At 49.6% G+C, this 17,424-nt stretch overlaps 2 protein-coding genes across 2 annotated transcripts; one reads left to right on the forward strand and one right to left on the reverse strand.

Annotated features, from left to right (window-relative positions):
* Positions 1 to 885: 885 nt before the first annotated feature.
* Positions 886 to 12,124, reverse strand: LOC130489601 (dnaJ homolog subfamily C member 3-like). The gene is made up of 12 exons (XM_056863361.1): positions 11,942 to 12,124; positions 10,985 to 11,095; positions 9,732 to 9,856; positions 8,893 to 8,967; positions 7,816 to 7,959; positions 7,031 to 7,212; positions 6,205 to 6,324; positions 4,875 to 4,980; positions 4,580 to 4,700; positions 3,892 to 4,024; positions 3,233 to 3,381; positions 886 to 1,029 (listed from the first exon to the last, which is right to left on the reverse strand). The coding sequence occupies exons 1-12, from the start codon at positions 12,087 to 12,089 to the stop codon at positions 887 to 889; spliced, it is 1,557 nt and encodes a 518-aa protein (XP_056719339.1). The 5' UTR covers positions 12,090 to 12,124; the 3' UTR covers position 886.
* On the forward strand, positions 12,088 to 15,498 carry ADAT3 (adenosine deaminase tRNA specific 3). Its single transcript, XM_056864095.1, has 2 exons — positions 12,088 to 12,132; positions 14,404 to 15,498. The coding sequence occupies exons 1-2, from the start codon at positions 12,088 to 12,090 to the stop codon at positions 15,496 to 15,498; spliced, it is 1,140 nt and encodes a 379-aa protein (XP_056720073.1).
* Positions 15,499 to 17,424: the final 1,926 nt, after the last annotated feature.

Here is a 17,424-nt window from a genome sequence, read left to right on the forward strand (position 1 = left end):
ATTAAGCCCCCCAAGTCCAGAACGGGGGGTCCCACAGATAGCTGCAGGGTTTTGAAGGCAGAGTAAGTCAGTATGTAATACCAGAGTCTTCCCCATTGTGATAACCATTTTTACCACTAGACGAGACATGCTAACAAAACGGGTGGTAACCTCCAGGCCTGGTCCCCACAAAAAGGAAGGTTACGGTCACAGGACAGCCACCCAAAAAGAAAGCAATACGGAAGGCGTTGTAACGGAAGAGTATACGGTTTCCAGGCTCAGAGCAGCCTTCTAGCCTCCGTCGCTGTAGAGATTATCTTACCCGTCGCGTCACCCCAAAGGTATACGAGAACAACAACTGGACAGCATGACACGTGGCAACACCTTTCCCAATATTTTTTTAAAGGGGCGTCTTCAAACCAAGATGTGGTAGAGAAGAGCTATGAAGCCCAGCTACCAGTAGAGGTTTTTCGATGTCTGGTGGGTGGGAGGAAGAGAACTGTGCTTCTCTGCCTTGAAAATACACGCAGCGTAGCCCAGCCGCTGGAAAATTATACTCTGACCAGGTCAATTCAATTTATCTTTTTTGAGGTTCACCTTGAATGGTAGGGACTGCGGTGGGCACTGCATGCATGGGACATCCCATCAGCACTGGTGGACTGAGCAACACTGGCAGAAACAAAGTCACCGTCTTTCTTTGGCTCTCTTGCCAAAGAGCACCTGGACAACTGGAAAAGGAACGTTTTGACAACAGCAGGGATGCACCTCCAAACCTTGCCCTCCCGTGGAGGAATTCCCGTTTCCGGCACAGAGTGGTAACTCCCGCGGTCTCTGTCTGGGTGAAGCAAAGCCAGAGGGTCGCATGTCCGTACCACCGCCACAGTTTTGCTTCCCGGGTTTGGCCCCATTAATTGAAGTGAAATTTGAAGTGAACGTTCCCAGAGCTGAACGGGTTGAACTCAAACGGCCAGTGGTGCTGGTGTCCGGACCCTCCCTGCTGATTCTCCGGGTCTAGAGGGTCCTCGCCAGAGTCGAACTTCTGCCGCATTTCTGGAAAATGAGAGAAACAAAACTTTGTGGGCAAGGAGGAGGCGGAGGCAAGAAGAAGAGCTGGATTTCATATGCCGACTTTCTCTACCACTTAAAGAAGAATCAAACTGGCTTACAATCTCCTTCCCTTCCCCGCCCCATAACAGACACCCTGTAAGGTAGGTGGGGCTGAGAGAGCTCTAAGAGAGCTGTGACTAGCCCAGGGTCACCCAGCTGGCTTCATGTGGAGGAGTGGGGAAACCAACCCGGTTCACCAGATTAGTGTCTACCACTCATGTGGAGGAGTGGGGAATCAAGCCTGGTTCTCCAGATCAGAGTCTGCAGCTCTAAATCACTGCTGTTAACTACTACACCACGCTGACTCCTACAAGGCACAGACTACAGGGCACAGACGAATAGACGAGAGAAAGGCTTGTGAGATGCAGTTTGGTACAGGTTGGGACCAGAAGCGGTCCGTATTTCGGATCTTTCTGTATTTTGGAGTATTTGCATATACATCATGAGATATCAAGTCTAAACATGAAATTCATTTATGTTTTATATATGTTTTATGTACATAGCTCGAATGTAGTTTCAAACACTATATTTAATAATTTTATGTACAATGAACCCTCAGAAAGCAAACCAGCGTGCTGCTGAGGGCCTCTGAGTAATGTCTGCATGCCGGCTCAAAAAGTCTGGTTTTGGGATCAGTCCAGGTAATGAGGACCCAGCTTGCTGGGGGTAAAGGGAAGACGACTGGGGAAGGCACTGGCAAACCACCCTGTAAACAAAGTCTGCCTAGTAAATGTCGGGATGTGACGTCACCCCATGTGTCAGGAATGACCCGGTGCTTGCACAGGGGACCTTTACCTTTACTTTACCAGGTAATTGGATGTCCAGATAAGGGATACTCAACCTGTATGTAACACACACACACTACCAGGCAAAGGATTTCATCATCCCATTATGTTATTTAAAAGAAAGAGCTCTAACCCTTATGATGGATGGTAAACACTAGGGCAGGGGTGGTAAAATATAAGGCCTGTGGGCCAGATCTGGCCCCGAGAGCTTTTATCCGGCCCACGAACCAGCTGAGGCAGCCACCCCCCCCCACCAGTCCCAATCTCGGCTGGCGAGGCATGGCCTGGCCCAACCAAGTGACATTTATGTCATATCTGGCCCTCAAGTGGAAGGAAATTTTTTACAGACCCCCATTCAAATCGATATCCATGAAAATTCAGGAACATGGTATGAAAGTATTGCAGAAATGGTACTTTACCCCACAAAAATTACATCTTATAAATAAGGTAGTAGATAGGCACTGTTGGGAGAGGATGTGGGGAAATTGGTACATTTATTCACATGTGGTGGGACTGTCCAGTTATACAAAATTTTTTGAAGGAAATTTTCAAGGAAATTGAGGTGATTACCAAAGAAAAAATAGAACCCTCAGTGCAGATAGTTCTCCTGAACCTATTTTTGAATGAAAACGGGACTTATACACAGAAAACATTAGTAAGTTTTTTGATTATAGTAGCGAGGTTGGTAATTGCCGCGAATTGGAAAATGGCAGAAAATATTACGTTGGACAGCTGCAACAAAAAATAAAAATGTTCATGATTTTGGAAAAAATTACTTTTAATACCAGAGTAATTCAAGGATATAAGGTGGGGGAAGAATGTAATAAGGTGTGGGGAAATTTGTTATTTAATTTTGGAAAAACCTCCGATTGTAATATAAGTAATTTAATTAGGTAAACCAATATTTTATGGCTTAATGAGCAGAGAATTAGTGGAATGTATTGATGCTCCCATTGGGGTTTGCAAATGAAGTTCAAAAACGGACTTTTTCTTTGGTCTATGTAATTTTTGTGATTGTTTTTTTTCTTTCGGTCTTTGTATCTATGGTTTTTTCTTTCTTTCTTAATTTCTGATGTTCCTGTGTTTTTTTTCTGCACTTTGTAACAATAAAACTTATTAAAAAAAATATCTGGCCCTCATAACAAATGAGTTCGACACCCCTGCACTAGGGCAACCAGGAAAGTATTAATGGCCACTAGGGGGAGCAATTAAAAACTCTATTGGTCAAGGGCTCCACAGTTCTAATTTAGGCCAAGCAGTTACCCGTGGCTTAAAGGTATTCAGGTTTCTGGACACAATCGTATTGCTTTTTCATTTTTGTTTTAAAAGAGTCCAGCTGACGCAACACAGAGCTTTTATACCTGGATCTGTCAGGACCTCTTTTGCCGCCGCGATGTCGATAAACTTTTTCTCCGCCTCCTTTTTCTCATCCTCTGACTGGAAGTTGTCAGGGTGCCACTGCTGAGCCAGCTTCCGGTAGGCTTTGATGATTTCCTGCTTGTTTGCGTTCCTGGAGGAGGGAAACAAAAGACAGGGCCGATGCCTCTGCTTCTTGGCGAAAGAAGGGAGTTCCGAGGAGAAAACCGCTGGAAGATTTCCCACCAACTCGCATGGTGTGCAGACAGGGTTGCCAGCTCTGAGTTGGGAAACACCTGGAGATTTTGGGGGTGGAGGCAGAGGAGGGCAGGATTTGGAGAGGGGAGGGACTTCAATGCCAAGGAGTCCAATGGCCAAAGCGGAAGAGGAAGAAGATGGCCAAGATGCTCTCCCTCTCATGACGTGCCTAAGGTCATAGAATCAGCATTGCTGACAGATGGCCATCTAGCCTCTGCTTAAAAACCTCCAGGGAAGGAGAGCCCACCACCTCCCGAGGAAGCCTGTTCCACTGAGGAACCGCTCTGTTAATGTGACAGTGTTCAGAGCCGAATTGGCAACATTTTTTTTTTAAAAGCACGTGGTATCCCAGACACAACCCTCTCATTTCAGGCCGCAAAGGCGTTCCTGACGATGGCACGCTCACCTTCGGATCCCCAGGATCTTGTAATAGTCTCGTTTCTTGGACTGCTTCAGCAGCTTCTGTGCCCTCTCCAGTCCTTCTTTCAACTCTTCGTTTTCCCCATCAAACTCCTTGGCTTCTTGGTAATCTTCGACAGCTACAAAACGAGGCAGAGCAGGTTATATTCCTCCCCCCAAAGCTACACTGCCTTTCTGCATTGTGTGCTAGGGGCAGGGCTGGTAGATCCACACATTGGGAAGCGGGCAGGGTTGGGATCAAAGGCAGACACCCAAAGGATCTTGACTTTTACTTTGATTTGAAATGAAAAGTGTCTAGTCCAGGGTGTGTCAAATGTAAGGCCCACGGGCGGGATCTGGCCCCTCGAGAGCTCTTATCCGGCCCACGAGCCAGCTGAGGCAGACACCCATTCTTGATCTGGGCTGGCGAGGCATGGCCCGGCCTGACTAAGTGACATTTATGTCATATCCGGCCCTCGTAACTATTGAGTTCAACAACCCTGGCCTAGTCATCGTGGTCACAAAGATAGATTTGAAAAAGTGCAGGTGACCCCCGCTGAAAGATCGCTTGGCCATTTTCTTTGGTGGCCTCGGCTTAGTTTCAGATCGTGATAATCCACTGAGAATAACTTTTTGTAGGGCAGGGTTGATCTCTGGGAGACGTTCCCAAAGGCCCCGGCCTCTTCTTCTCCTACCTTTCTCGAACTCCTCGTTCAGGATGTATGCCTCAGCTCTGTCCCGCAGGATGAAGACGTTCCTGGGGTCGAGGTGGTGAGCTTCCGTGCAAACGTCGATGGCTTCACGAGGCCGTTTGCTCTACAGTGGGAGCAGGGGAAGGACAACAGACACGTCTGCTGCCAATTCACCAGGCAGCTTCTGACACTAACCATTACACTGCATTGCCCAAACTCACACCTTCTGTGGTTAAGCCAGATTTGTTTCAATCCTGTCTCCCTCCTCTCATTGGAGAAAGATGGTGCCCTGCCTTACCTTGGTCAAACAGTGGCAGATGTGTCCTTTTGCCTTGGTGGTGTAGATCGCCACGTTGGGCTCCGTCTTGACTGCTGCTTTGTACTTCTCAATGGCTTCTTCGTACCTGTTGCGGGCGATGACTCAGAAATCTTAGCATTTGGGAAGGAAGAAAGGATGGGCGACGGGGGGGTGGGGCTAAAGTTGAGGCCGCTTGATGGGCATTTCGAGAGAGAACAAGCAACCCAAGGGCTCATGGGGGACTCATTCTGCGGTCTTTCAGTTAAAGGATTACTGAGCATCGACGGCACCTGTTGCCATTTAAATTAGCCAAAATCTATGGAAATATGCAGGAGCCTTCTGTTTAGCTAGACTGAATGCTAACCCCTCTATGGTTATGCAAGGCAGAATTTTGAATATACCATACCCAGACAGGACCTGTCCTTGCTCTTCTGGCTCTATTGATTCATTAGCTCATGCCCTCTTGGAATGCCGCTTTTATGAGGAACCTAGATCACGTTATATCTCTCCCCTTTTAATATATAAATCTAATGCCTCTGTGTCCGATATAATGCCTTTTTAATTAAGTGACAGGGATCCCAAGGCTACATTGTCAGTGGCAAGATTTATTTCAGCCCTTATACTCCTCAAACATTAGATTTAAAATTACGCTGCTCAAGATCAATGGATCAAGGAGCTTTTAAGGGATAAAGGAAAGGAAAAATGCAGGATAAATATTGGTTCCGTAAATTACCAAATTCAGATTGTCTGCACATGTGGTGGATATGCTGTAGAGCACAAACCTATTGGTCCTCTATTAAAGCTTATCTTAAAAAAGGCTTTGATACAGATTTCCCCTTTTCTGCTGAGGTCATGTTAGTAAGCTACATAGCCGTTTTCCCAAAAAGCAAACGAAATTTAATTGCACATCTCCTGACCGCTGCTAGACTGGTATTTGCAAGACACTGGAAATCAGACCTAAGTCCTACAGTTGACAAGTGGATTTTGAAATCTAAGGAAATGTTTCTCCTAATCAGAACGACAAATTTAAAGAAAGGAGATGATGTGTCACAACTGCAAAGAATTTGGGAAATTTTTCTTGTAAAGATATAGTATCTATGCCTATGTATATACTACAGCGCATTAATAAACCTTCCCCTCCCTGCAATCACATCGGAAGCGAACGCACGCAGGCAGCTTTAGCTTCCACTGACATCTCAAAGTGGTTCTGCTTCGACGGGCCTGCCTCAGCCAAAAGTGCGTAAACTGCGCTCTGCCACCTTCCTGCCCACCCCTGATCTTCCCCCCTGCAGATGAGAACCCCGCAGCGCAAGGGGAGGATCTGCCGCACCTCTGAGATTTCACGTGTTCGTCGGCTGCTTCCAGCTGCTTGGAGAGCTTTTTCACTTGCTTGTAGTGGGAGAAGCAGTCTTTGTCATCCTGGTCCAACTTCAGGCACTCCCGCACTTGGCTGCAGAAATTAATTAATCAGGATCAGATCTGCTCAGCCTGAGACAGGGAGTTGCCTATGCTGGCCCACCCCCCAATCTCTGCCTGTGTCCACAGCATTAAAAATGACAGCAACAGCAGAAGAAGAAGCAGAAGAGGAGGAAGAAGAGGAGGAAGAAAAGTTAGAGCGGTTCCTCAGTGGAACAGGCTTCCTCGGGAGGTGGTAGCTCTCCTTCCCTGGAGGATTTTAAGCAGAGGCTAGATGGCCATCTGTCAGCAATGCTGATTCTATGACCTTAGGCAGATCATGAGAGGGAGGGCATCTTGGCCATCTTCTGGGCATGGAGTAGGGGTCACTGGGGGTATGGGGGGAGGTAGTTGTGAATTTCCTGCATTGTGAAGGGGGTTGGACTAGATGACCCTGGTGGTCCCTTTCAACTCTATGATTCTATAAGAAGAGGAGGAAGAGGAGGAGGAGGAGGAAGAAAACTACTTCCCTACAACAGACACCCTGTGAGGTGGGTGGGGCTGAGAGAGTTCAGAGAGAATTGTGATTAGCCCGAGGTCACCCAGCAGGCTCCATGTGTAGGAGAGGGGAAACCAATGAAGTTCACCAGATTAGCCTCCGCCGCTCACGTACAGGAGTGGGGAATCAAATCCGGTTCTTCAGATCAGACTCCACCGCACCAAACCACCGCTCTTAACCCCTACGCCACACGGCCGCTCACTTCAAGGACTCTTCGTGCTCCCCCAAGTTGTAGTACAGCTTGCTGAGCTTCAGGAAAGCCCCCCGGTTGTCGTTCCGCAGTCTGGTGGTGGGCTTCAGGTCGAGAACGGCCTTGTGGTAGTCGCCGAGGAACAAGTGGCACTCGGCGCGCAGCTCCTTAGCTTCGGGGTCCCAGGGAGAAATCTGAAACAATCCAAGGAGTGGTTATGCATAAGGGAGGGGCTGTGGCTCAGTTTGCAGAGCATCTGCTTGGCATGCAGAAGGTCTCAGGTTCAATCCCCGGCATCTCCAGTTAAAGGGACTAGGCAAGTAGGTGATGTGAAAGACCTCTGCCGGAGACCCTGGAGAGCCGCTGCCGGTCAGAGTAGACAATACTGACTTTGATGGGCTGAGGGTCTGATTCGGTAGAAGGCAGCTTCATGTGTTATGTGCGAAAAGCTCCCATGTTTTAGAGCTCTTGTCAGCAGCTGGCTTCTCTTGCTCTTTAATTAAAACATCCTCTTCTCTGAGGGGCTTGTTGACAGCAGAGGATAGGACTTGCAATAATGGCTTTAAATTGCGGGAAGAAAGGACCTTCCCGCAGACTCAGCGACATCCTTCGCAACCCCACCCATTTAAATTATTTCTACTTAGACAGGACAGTTCACCCGCTATGCCAATTACCAGAATGCACTTTGCTCGGGTACTAACAGGGTCACCGATTAAGTGAGAGTTCGAAGTCAGATCACAGAGATGCAAAAGCAACTCTCCCCCCTCTAGGACAGAGAGTTGTGGTCCAAAAAGTACCTCGATGGCTCGATCCAGAATACTGATTGCTCCTAAGTAGTTTTTCCTCTGGAAGGCAGTCCGGGCCTCTTGCATAGAAAACTCCAGTTCGCTGACTCGCACAAGCTGGCTTTGCGCCTCTGTGTTATCTGGATTGCTCTTGAGCTGAGGAAATAGTGTGAAAGAGACAGAAATAGAGAGAGTAATGAAAAAGGTTTACCCTTAGGTCACTGCACATGGGACAGGCCCATCCTGCTCTTTAAACACATCTAGCAATTGCCCTCGCCCGCATGGCCCAGCCCAGCCCGATTTCATCAGATCTCAGAAGCTAAGCAGGGTCGGCCCTGGCTAGTACTTGGATGGGAGACCACTAAGGAAGTCCAGGAGACCACAAAACGGGTCCGATCCAGACATCTTTCTCGCTCAATTTACCCCATGAACACACACATGAAGCTGCCTTATACTGAACAAGACCCTTGGTCCATCAAAGTAAGCATTGCCAACTCAGACCAAGAGCGGCTCTCCAGGGTCTCAGGCAGAGGTCTTTCACATCACCTTCTTGCCTAGTCCCTTTAACTGGGGATGCCGGGGATTGAACTTGGGACCTTCTGTATGCCAAGCAGAGGCTTTACCACTGAGCCACAGCCCACAACCCCAGTGCTCCTCTTAGCTACAGCCCCCCGTCTGACGTGCCTTTTGCCTGCACAGATCCCCACCATAGCTTTAGGCTGTCGAAGGGAACCCCCTCCTCCATTTTTCACTAGTGGAAAAAGCCAGCTGGATCCAACCCAAAATATATCACCATTCTCCATTCTCAGCTGTGACTGAAGGCACATCTGCAGCCCAGACACTTTTATGTACGCACGTGCCATCAAGTCATAAGTGACTTATGGTGACCCCAGTGAGGGGCTTTCACGGCAAGTGAGAAGCAGAGGTGGTCTGCCATAGTCTTCCTCTGCAGAGCCTTCATCGGTGGTCTCCCATCCCAGTCCCGACCCTGCTTATCTTCTGAGGTCTGGCAAGATCGGGCTGTAACACGCTGCTTCCCCCCACCCCCGGACACTTGTACCCCATGACCAATTTCCGGATGTCGCTTACCACGGCTTCAAAGTCCTGCTTGGCCTCCTGTGTGCTGCCTTGTTTCAAGAGGATGTTGCCTCGCTGCAGTCGTGCCTGGCAGGGGAAAGGGTGCAGAAAAGCTTTAGGCTACAGGAAACCCATAGGCAGGCTTGGAAGCAACAGCAACCATTTCCTGCTTGGGTGCAGGAAGCTGCTCTGTAGGGGCACGAAAAAAACATACGCCCTGTTTTTAATCACAATGGTGGAACTCCCTTCCCAGTGAGACCCTCTGCAGGGCCTGTAAAACGGAGCTGTTCCACCAGGCATACGGTTGAGGACAGCTACGGTTTTGCCATCCTCCCTGCCCCCTTCCCCCTGCTTTATTCATACTACGGATTATTAATAATCCCAATAAAGTACACTCACTGTCATGATTTAGATTCCACATGGGGATACTGAAAAGATGGGAGCGTAAAAGGAGCTGGGCTGTTCATATACCAAGTTGGTGCTCGAGAGCCAGCGTGGCGTAGTGGTTAAGAGCAGTGGACTCTGATCTGGAGAACCCGGTTCGATTCCCCACTCCTTCACATGAGCGGAAAGGGCTAATCTGGTGAACTGGATTTATTTCCTCACTCCTCCACCTGAAGCCAGCTGGGTGATCTTGGGCTAGTCACACTCTCTCAGCCGCACCTACCTCACAGGGTCTCTGTTGTGGGGAGGGGAAGGTGACTGTAAGCCGGCTGGAGTCTCCCTTAAGTGGTAGAGAAAGTTGGCATATAAAAACCAACTCTTCTTCTTCTTCTAAACCAGAATAATCTCTTTCATCCCCTCCTGATTTACACAGATTTTTTTTTTTGGGGGGGGAGAAACAGACTTACAGCCAGGAAATCCGGCTTGAGCTCGATAGCCTTGGAGAGGTCTGGCAGTGCCGACTTGAACTTGCCCATGGCCAAATAGATGGTCGCCCGCTTGTAGTAAGTCAGGTAGTTCTTGGGGTCGCTTTCTTTGAAGGATGGATGGATACATGGAATAAAACAAGAGAAGGAAAAAAGAGGGGGGTGAACTGAAGAATGGAAGAGCCCCGCTGGATCAGACCAGGGGTCCATCTAGTCCAGCATCCCGTCTCACACAGCGGCCTGCCAGTTCCTCTGGAGGGCCAACACCAGGGCCTAGAGGCCGAAGTCTTCATCACAACATCAGAAGAGCCAATTACTCTACAAGGCCAACAACAGGGATTAGAGGCCAAGACATTCCCCTGATGTCGCCTCCCAGCACTGGGACTCAGAGGTTTGCTGGTCTTTCTTTCCATATCAGGGCTGTAACACGTGGGGTACGTATGGATAATACAATAACCGGTATATGCCCTTGCCTCTCAGGCAAGGTTTAAAACATATCAGCCGATGGACTCTCACATTCCTGTTCCCCATTTGCGGCCCTGAGGAAGCACAGGAGAGAACCACCCCTTCTTTTCTAGTTTACATAAAATCGCCTTGTAGCAAGTCAGGCCAATAGTCCATCTAGATCAGTTATCAACTACTCTGGTGGGTAGCGAGTCTGCAGAGTTTTAGGGAAAGACCTTCTGCAACATCTGCTGTGTGAGTTCCTTTCACTAGAGATACCAGGAACTGAATCCAGGGCACCTGGTTGTCTCCGGCCCGAGAAGCGTCTGGCTGTCCTCAACCAGGGCTTTTTTGGCCCTGGCAGAACTCCCGCTTAGAGGAGACTAGGGCCCTGCGGGACCAAGACGTGCCTCAAGGCCTATGGTTGAGGGCAGCAGCGGTTTCCATCAGAGCTGGCCTCCCTATCTCCCGCTACTTTTTCTTATAATCTAAGCGGGGAAGCCAGATTTGCCCTCCCAAATCGACCAGGGCCCTGTGTGCCAGAACTGAATCCCACTGATGTAGTTCTTAGCAAATTCTCTCTGACGCTGCTGAATCTCAGCCATCTCATGCATATTTCTCCAAAGCCTTTGCAGAGACTCTTGCCGCCTAAGACCGGGGGGAAGCCCTGCAAAGCCGCACCATGGATACGACGACCGTCGGGCAACGGATCTCCAGGTCCTGCTGCCCTGAGGACCAGGTTGGAGGTACCTTGTACACAAGGGCTGCCATCGGCTCGGCTGGCTACCTACCCACCGCTGAGTGGTAGTGGGACAGCGCCTCAGCCAGCTGCCCGGCCGCCAAGAGCTTCCGACCCATTTCCAGGTGGTTCTCAATTTCCGCTTGTCCAGCAGCCAGCAAACCTGAAAGGCAGAGAACAGTCAAGAAACGGTCACTGGCAGTCTTTAAGCAGAGGCTGGACAATCGCTTGACAGGGATGCTCTAGGCTGATCTTGCATTGAGCAGGGGGGTTGGACTAGATGGCACTTGGTCCATCGAAGTCAGTCTTGTCTACTCAGACCGGCAGCGGTTCTCCAGGGTCTCTGGCAGAGGTCTTTCACATCACCTACTCGCCTAGTCCCTTTAACTGGAGATGCGGGGATTGAACCTGGGAACCTTCTGCATGCCAAGGAGATGCTCTACCACTGAGCCACAGCTCCAACTCACTCCCCTCTTAAAGACTTCCAAGTGGGCAGCCACCACCCCATCATATCCCGTGACCAGTCTTTCCCATCTATTCAAAGGGATATTATGACCCAATGCCTGCGCCCAAGTTATCATCGTTGGTTTAATTTGATCTTGTTCTGTATACGTATGATGTTAACAGCATCTTGTACATCTTTGAAATTAAATGATCGTTATTATCTAATAACGCTTGTTGTAACGTTGTTTTATCTTTAACAAAACCTGTTTTCGTGTCCTGTATATATACAGACTTTATCTGATAATATTGAAACCAAGTCACATAAGGACAATGAGGACTAGAAGAGTAGAGGAGAATAACACCTTCATGCTCGGAGGGCGTGGCTGAGGGACGTCACACGGGGGCGTAGCTTGGACAGTGGGCGGGGTCTGGCAGACAAGGGCGGAGCCTGAAAAGGCGGGGCGGGAGAAGGCGAATAGCAAAAGGGGGCGGGACCTGCAGGCGCTCATTTCCTAAGGGCGGGGGGGGGGAAAGAGGAGCCCCCCCACCCCGTTTCCATGGTCACCTGGCAACTGCAGGTCCAGCAAGACGCACAGCAGGGACGCGGCCCACAGCAGCCGCCTCTCGCAGCCGCCGGGCCCCAGCGCGGGTCCCTCCGCTCCTCTCCCGAGCAGCCCCAGGCCGCGCCACACCGGCAGCTGCCCGGGCTCCATGTCCCAACTCCCGGAACCAACTCACTTCCGCATCCGCTTCCTGGTCGGTCAAAGAGCGGCTTCCGGCCGCTCTACCTTTCCCTCCCCCCCTCCATGGCTCGTTCGGGCACGGAAGCGGCCGCTCTGGGACTTGCCCTCTCTGTGGTGTGGCGGCCGCCTCCCTGCGCTCGGCCGCGGGGGGGGGAAAGGGGGCGTGGCTTGGGTTCGGCCAATCCGCGCGCTCTCTGGGAGCCAACCGGCGCGGTCGGAGATGACGGCATCGAAGCGGGACGCAGGAGGACCGGCGCTTGGAGGAGAGTTTGGCGGGTAATGAGGCTCCCGGCACGTGTGGCCAAGGAGGGAAGGAGGGGGCGTGACTAAGGGGCATTTTTTTGCGCAGACTGGTGTGGCGGTGGAACTGTTGCCAACCTCCAGGTGGGTGGAAGGAAAAAAACACCTATGCTATAACAAAATGGTAGACCTGCGAGTCTCACCAGCCCTGAAAGGCAGAGCTAAAACGGCAAGGCCTACAGGTCTCTCATGAGCCTACCGTGCTAATAAGATGCTGATGGAGCCCCTAGTGGCGAAAACGCGCGTAACAATCCGGAAAGCTTTCCTATTTTCCTTTCTGGCTGTGAAGACTTCTCTTGAAGCCACTTCTGTTCTGTCTATAGCCTTATAGGCAAATAGAAAGAAATTGTCTACGAGTACCCTCCATGCTACGAGTACCGGTCATGCTAGGAAAAGTTGAGGGCAGCAGGAAAAGAGGCAGACCCAACAAGAGATGGGTTGACTCAATAAAGGAAGCCACAGCCTTCAATTTGCAAGATCTGAGCAAGGCTGTCAAATATAGGACATTTTGGAGGACTTTCATTCATAGGGTCGCCATGAGTCGGAAGCGACTTGACGGCACTTAACACACACACACACCCTTCATTTGTTGAACTGTACTATTAAGTGCATACTAGGCACGAACAATTGTCATTGTACTTTGAGAGACAACTGTTTGTATTTTTGTATTGTAGTCGTCTTCATTTGTGCACTGTTACACTTGGTGATTATTCACATTTATCACTTGTTAGTTATATTTGTCATAGTGTTAATATAGTTGTTGCATTCGTTTTTTGAGTCTTGTGCTATTGCTTTTCACAACCTCCAGGTGGGGCCTGGAGATCTCCCGGAATTACACCTCACCGCCAGACAGCAGAGATCAGTTCCGCTGCAGAAAATGGCTGCTCTAGAGGGTGGACTCTATGATACTGTACCTAGGGTTGCCAGATCCCTTTTTGCCACCGGTGGGAGGTTTTGGGGGCGGAGCCTGAGGAGGGTGGGGTTTGGGGAGGGGAGGGGCTTCAATGCCATAGAGTCCAGTTGTCAAAGTGGCCATTTTCTCTAGGTGAACTGATCTCTATTGGCTGGAGATCAGGTGTAATAGCAGAGATTGGCAACCCTAACTGTACGCCCCAAACCCCACCCGCCGCAGGGTCCACCCCCAAAATCTCCAGGAATCTCCCAGCCCAGAGCTGGCAGCCCTGCTCACCTCCCCTTCTCCTTAGCATGGCTTCACACATGCCAGAGGATGTCTCTGAGTTTGTACAGAGTGTCCCGCTGCCCTCTCAACAACCTTCAGCCTTTCTGTCTATCCTATTTTTACACTGCCCTTTCCCCTAAGGAGGTCCGGGCGGCATTCACGGCTCTCCCAGTTTGTTGTCACAGACAACCCTGGGAGGTAGCTGAAGTCAACAGGGAGCCCATTCAATTTCTTTAGGGGAAAAGGCCAATTTAGAGGGTCTGCGCTAGCAGATAGATGAGTCAGGGAGACAGCCCCTTCCCCCTCCTCCGCCCCCTGTACTGAGGATGATGACAGTTTGTTAAATTCTGCATGTTGTCTAATGCTGTGAAGGGAATATATAGGAAATATGAGAATGATTCCAAAGGGATGGCTATGTTAGTCTGTTACAGCAATAAAATAAATTAAAATAAACATTGAAAAACAAAAATCCCAGCATAGTCCTTCATAGCCCAGAGCCCCCATTTCTTCAGACTGGTGACTGGGAGAGCTGGATTTGGCCCATGGGCTGTCAGCTGCATACCCTTTACCCACAGAGTTCATTGGTCATAATAATATAATAATCAAGTGCTGTCAAATTGCCGCCACCTCATGGCGATCCCTTATGTAGTTTTAAAGCAAGAGATGAACAGATTTGGTTTCCTATTGCCTTCCTCAGTTAACCAACCCCGATTTTTCTTGGTGTTCCAAGTGCTAACAGTGGCTGATGCTGCTTAGCTTCTGAGCTGTTAGTCTGGGCTATTCAAACTGCTCTTATTCAATAAGCCAGCTGTTATATGCCTGAATTCTCTCTTTGATTCTTCCAGAGAGTATGGTTGGGATGCATCTATCCTGATGGAGCCAGACTGCAAACGGCGGAAGACGAAGGAACCGAAAGATGCCTGCTCTTGGCAAGTGGTACCAGTTCTTTCCGAGAGGGAATTGCAGAGTGTCACGTTAATGCCAGTCTACGCTGCTGCTGTCCTGGACAAGAAGGAGGCATCACGCTTGGTGAAGGAGGTCTCTGCCATCTACCCGCTGGGTGACTACTCGCACTTGAAGCGTGTCCGAGCTTGCGGTTCCGCAAATAGTTTGCACTCGCTGGAGATGATCCTGTGTCTGGCGGACGGCAAAGGCAAGGCTTTGAGGACAGTTTCTGAACTCTTCCCCAATAGCCAGCTGGACCTGTCTGGCTTGGGGGAACCTTTCTTGACCCAGGTGCCGCTCAACCCGCCCTTGACTCGACTCCAGTACGAGGAAGCTGCCTCCCACTGGCCGGTCACCTTCCACGAAAACAAGCGCATCAGCCAGGCCTTGAGTGGGTGTCTGTTCACTGCGTCGGAGAAGGCCTCCATGCAATGCCACATGGAGCTGGCCATCCAAGCGGCGCAGAGGGGGGCGAGGCAAGGAATGAGGCCGGTAGGGGCTGTGGTGGTCGACCCAGCCACTGAGAGAATCCTGGCAGTGGGACATGACTGCAGGGATGGCGTCAACCCTCTGCTCCACGCCGCCATGGTCTGCATCGACCTGGTGGCCTGCGGCCAAGGAGGAGGAGCGTACCGCTACCAAGATTATCCCGGCTGCACCTTCCTCCCATTGGCCGATAGCTTGGACCAATCCTCCTCTTGCACCGATGGGCTACCGTACATCTGCACTGGCTATGACATGTACTTAACACGGGAGCCTTGCGCCATGTGCGCCATGGCGCTGGTGCACTCACGCATCGAGAGGGTCTTCTATGGGGCCCCATCCCCACATGGAGCCTTGGCGACCAAGTACCACATCCACAGCCGCAAAGACCTTAACCACCGCTATGAGGTTTACCGGGGCATTTTGGAGGACCAGTGCCGTAACTTGGCACAGATTTCCATTCTTGAGTAACTCATAACGTAGGTGGTTCATTTGAGGGGATATCTCTTATTTTATTTTTACCTTTTTTTAAAAAAAATTAAATGATTTTAAGAATGCTCATGTGTTTATGATCATTGAACGCATTGACCTTGCATGGATTTCCAGGGCTGCGATGCATGGTGGGAAATAAAGGGGTTGGGAAAAGAAGAATCCTTTTCACATGTGCACACACACCTGAACATATGCAGTTGCCTTGTAGTGAATCGGACCAGCAGGCCATCAAGTTCTGTACTGCCTGCTCAGCCTGGCAGCGGCTCTCCAAGGTCTGTACTGTGTTTCACGTCACCAATTACCTGATCCTTGTTGGAGATTGAAGCTGGGACCTTCATGTGAAACAGATGGTGGTCTACCACTGACTCACGGCCCCTCCCCTCATGTGGGTCTGACTTCTCAGTGGCTCCTGACTGAATTTATAACTTGCTCTGGGGGCATGGGGACTAGGCTCTAGCTATGCACCGAGCCTGGAGTTGTGGGGAAGCCATGGGTGTGTCCAGGTGTGGGTCTGCGCCCAGCAGGAGCCAGGCTGTGCAACGGGTGACCCAAACTCAAAAACCCATCTCTGTCTACAGACACCAAGAGACAAAAGTTTGTCCATTAGCAGGACTAGCTGCCAGTTGAAGATTCCCCGAGAAAGTATTCTCTCTTCCTCTTGAAATGCTGTGTTTGTTAAGCACTTGGGAAGCCACACTATGTGGCGGATGAGTTGTGTGCAGTTTGATGAATTACAAAACATTGGCTTCTTAGAGCTAACTTTCACTGGGATGCATTAAATGCATTGAAGCAGCATCTGTGATGTAAACCGGACATCTAGTTTCTACTGGAGGCATTATTTATTTGAAGACGAAGAAGAGTTGGTTTTTATATGCCGACTTTCTCTACCACTTAAGGAAGAATCAAACCAGCTTACAATCACCTTCCCTTCCCCTCCCCACAACGCATACCCTGTGAGATAGGTGGGGCTGAGAGAGCTCTAAGAGAGCTGTGACTAGCCCAAGGTCACCCAGCTCGCTTCATGTGCAGGAGTGGGGAAACAAATCCAGTTCACCAGATTAGCCTCCACTGCTCCAAATCACCACTCTTAACCACTACACCACGCTGGCTTCATTTATAGCCCACCTTTCTCCCCAGTGGGGAGCCCAAATGGCTTATAATGTTCTGTTTGCCACCATTTTATCCTCCCAACAACCATGTGAGGTAGGTCAGGCTAAAAGTGTGTGACTGGCCCAAGGTCACTCAGCAAGCTTCCATGGCAGAACGGATATGAAACTGAGTCTCCCAAGATCATAATGTGACACTCTTAACCATCACACCACACACACACACACAAATGGATGAACCTAGCAGAATTGTCCATAATGCACCTCTCTGGATTTGGAATCATAGAATCATAGAGTTGGAAGGGACCATCTAGTTGATGGGTGATGTAGATCGTGTGTGAGAAGAACTGGCCAAAAACTGCAGTTTGGTGTTTGGATTTAATGATGGCATTAAATGGCATTTCAGTCTCTGCTTGGTTGGGCAGGCTACAGTCTCTCAGCCTCGATTTCAGGTCTGTAAAATGGGTTAGGGAACGACTAACACCATAGGATAGTGGAACTGAGCTGCTCTTGGCATGAGCAACTTGAATTTCCTTCAACTCTTGATTAAATGGATTAAATTAGAAAATAGGTCATTTCATGTTGAGGGGCAGACTTCTGGTTAAGACAGAGGTCCGGAACACATTCACCTTCTCTGTTTTTCTTTAAATACTGTTTTTGTTAAAGAGTATTTTTAATGGAATTTTATGCTTTAATAATACAAATGGTCAAGAAAATGTAACCTCTGAATCTGAGTTGGATTCCTCTGCCTAATCAGTTGAAAGCTGTTGGTTAGCTGGTTTGTTCAACAAACTGAAAG

The sequence above is a fragment of the Euleptes europaea genome, chromosome 18, assembly GCF_029931775.1.
Source record: "Euleptes europaea isolate rEulEur1 chromosome 18, rEulEur1.hap1, whole genome shotgun sequence".
NCBI lineage: Eukaryota > Metazoa > Chordata > Lepidosauria > Squamata > Sphaerodactylidae > Euleptes > Euleptes europaea.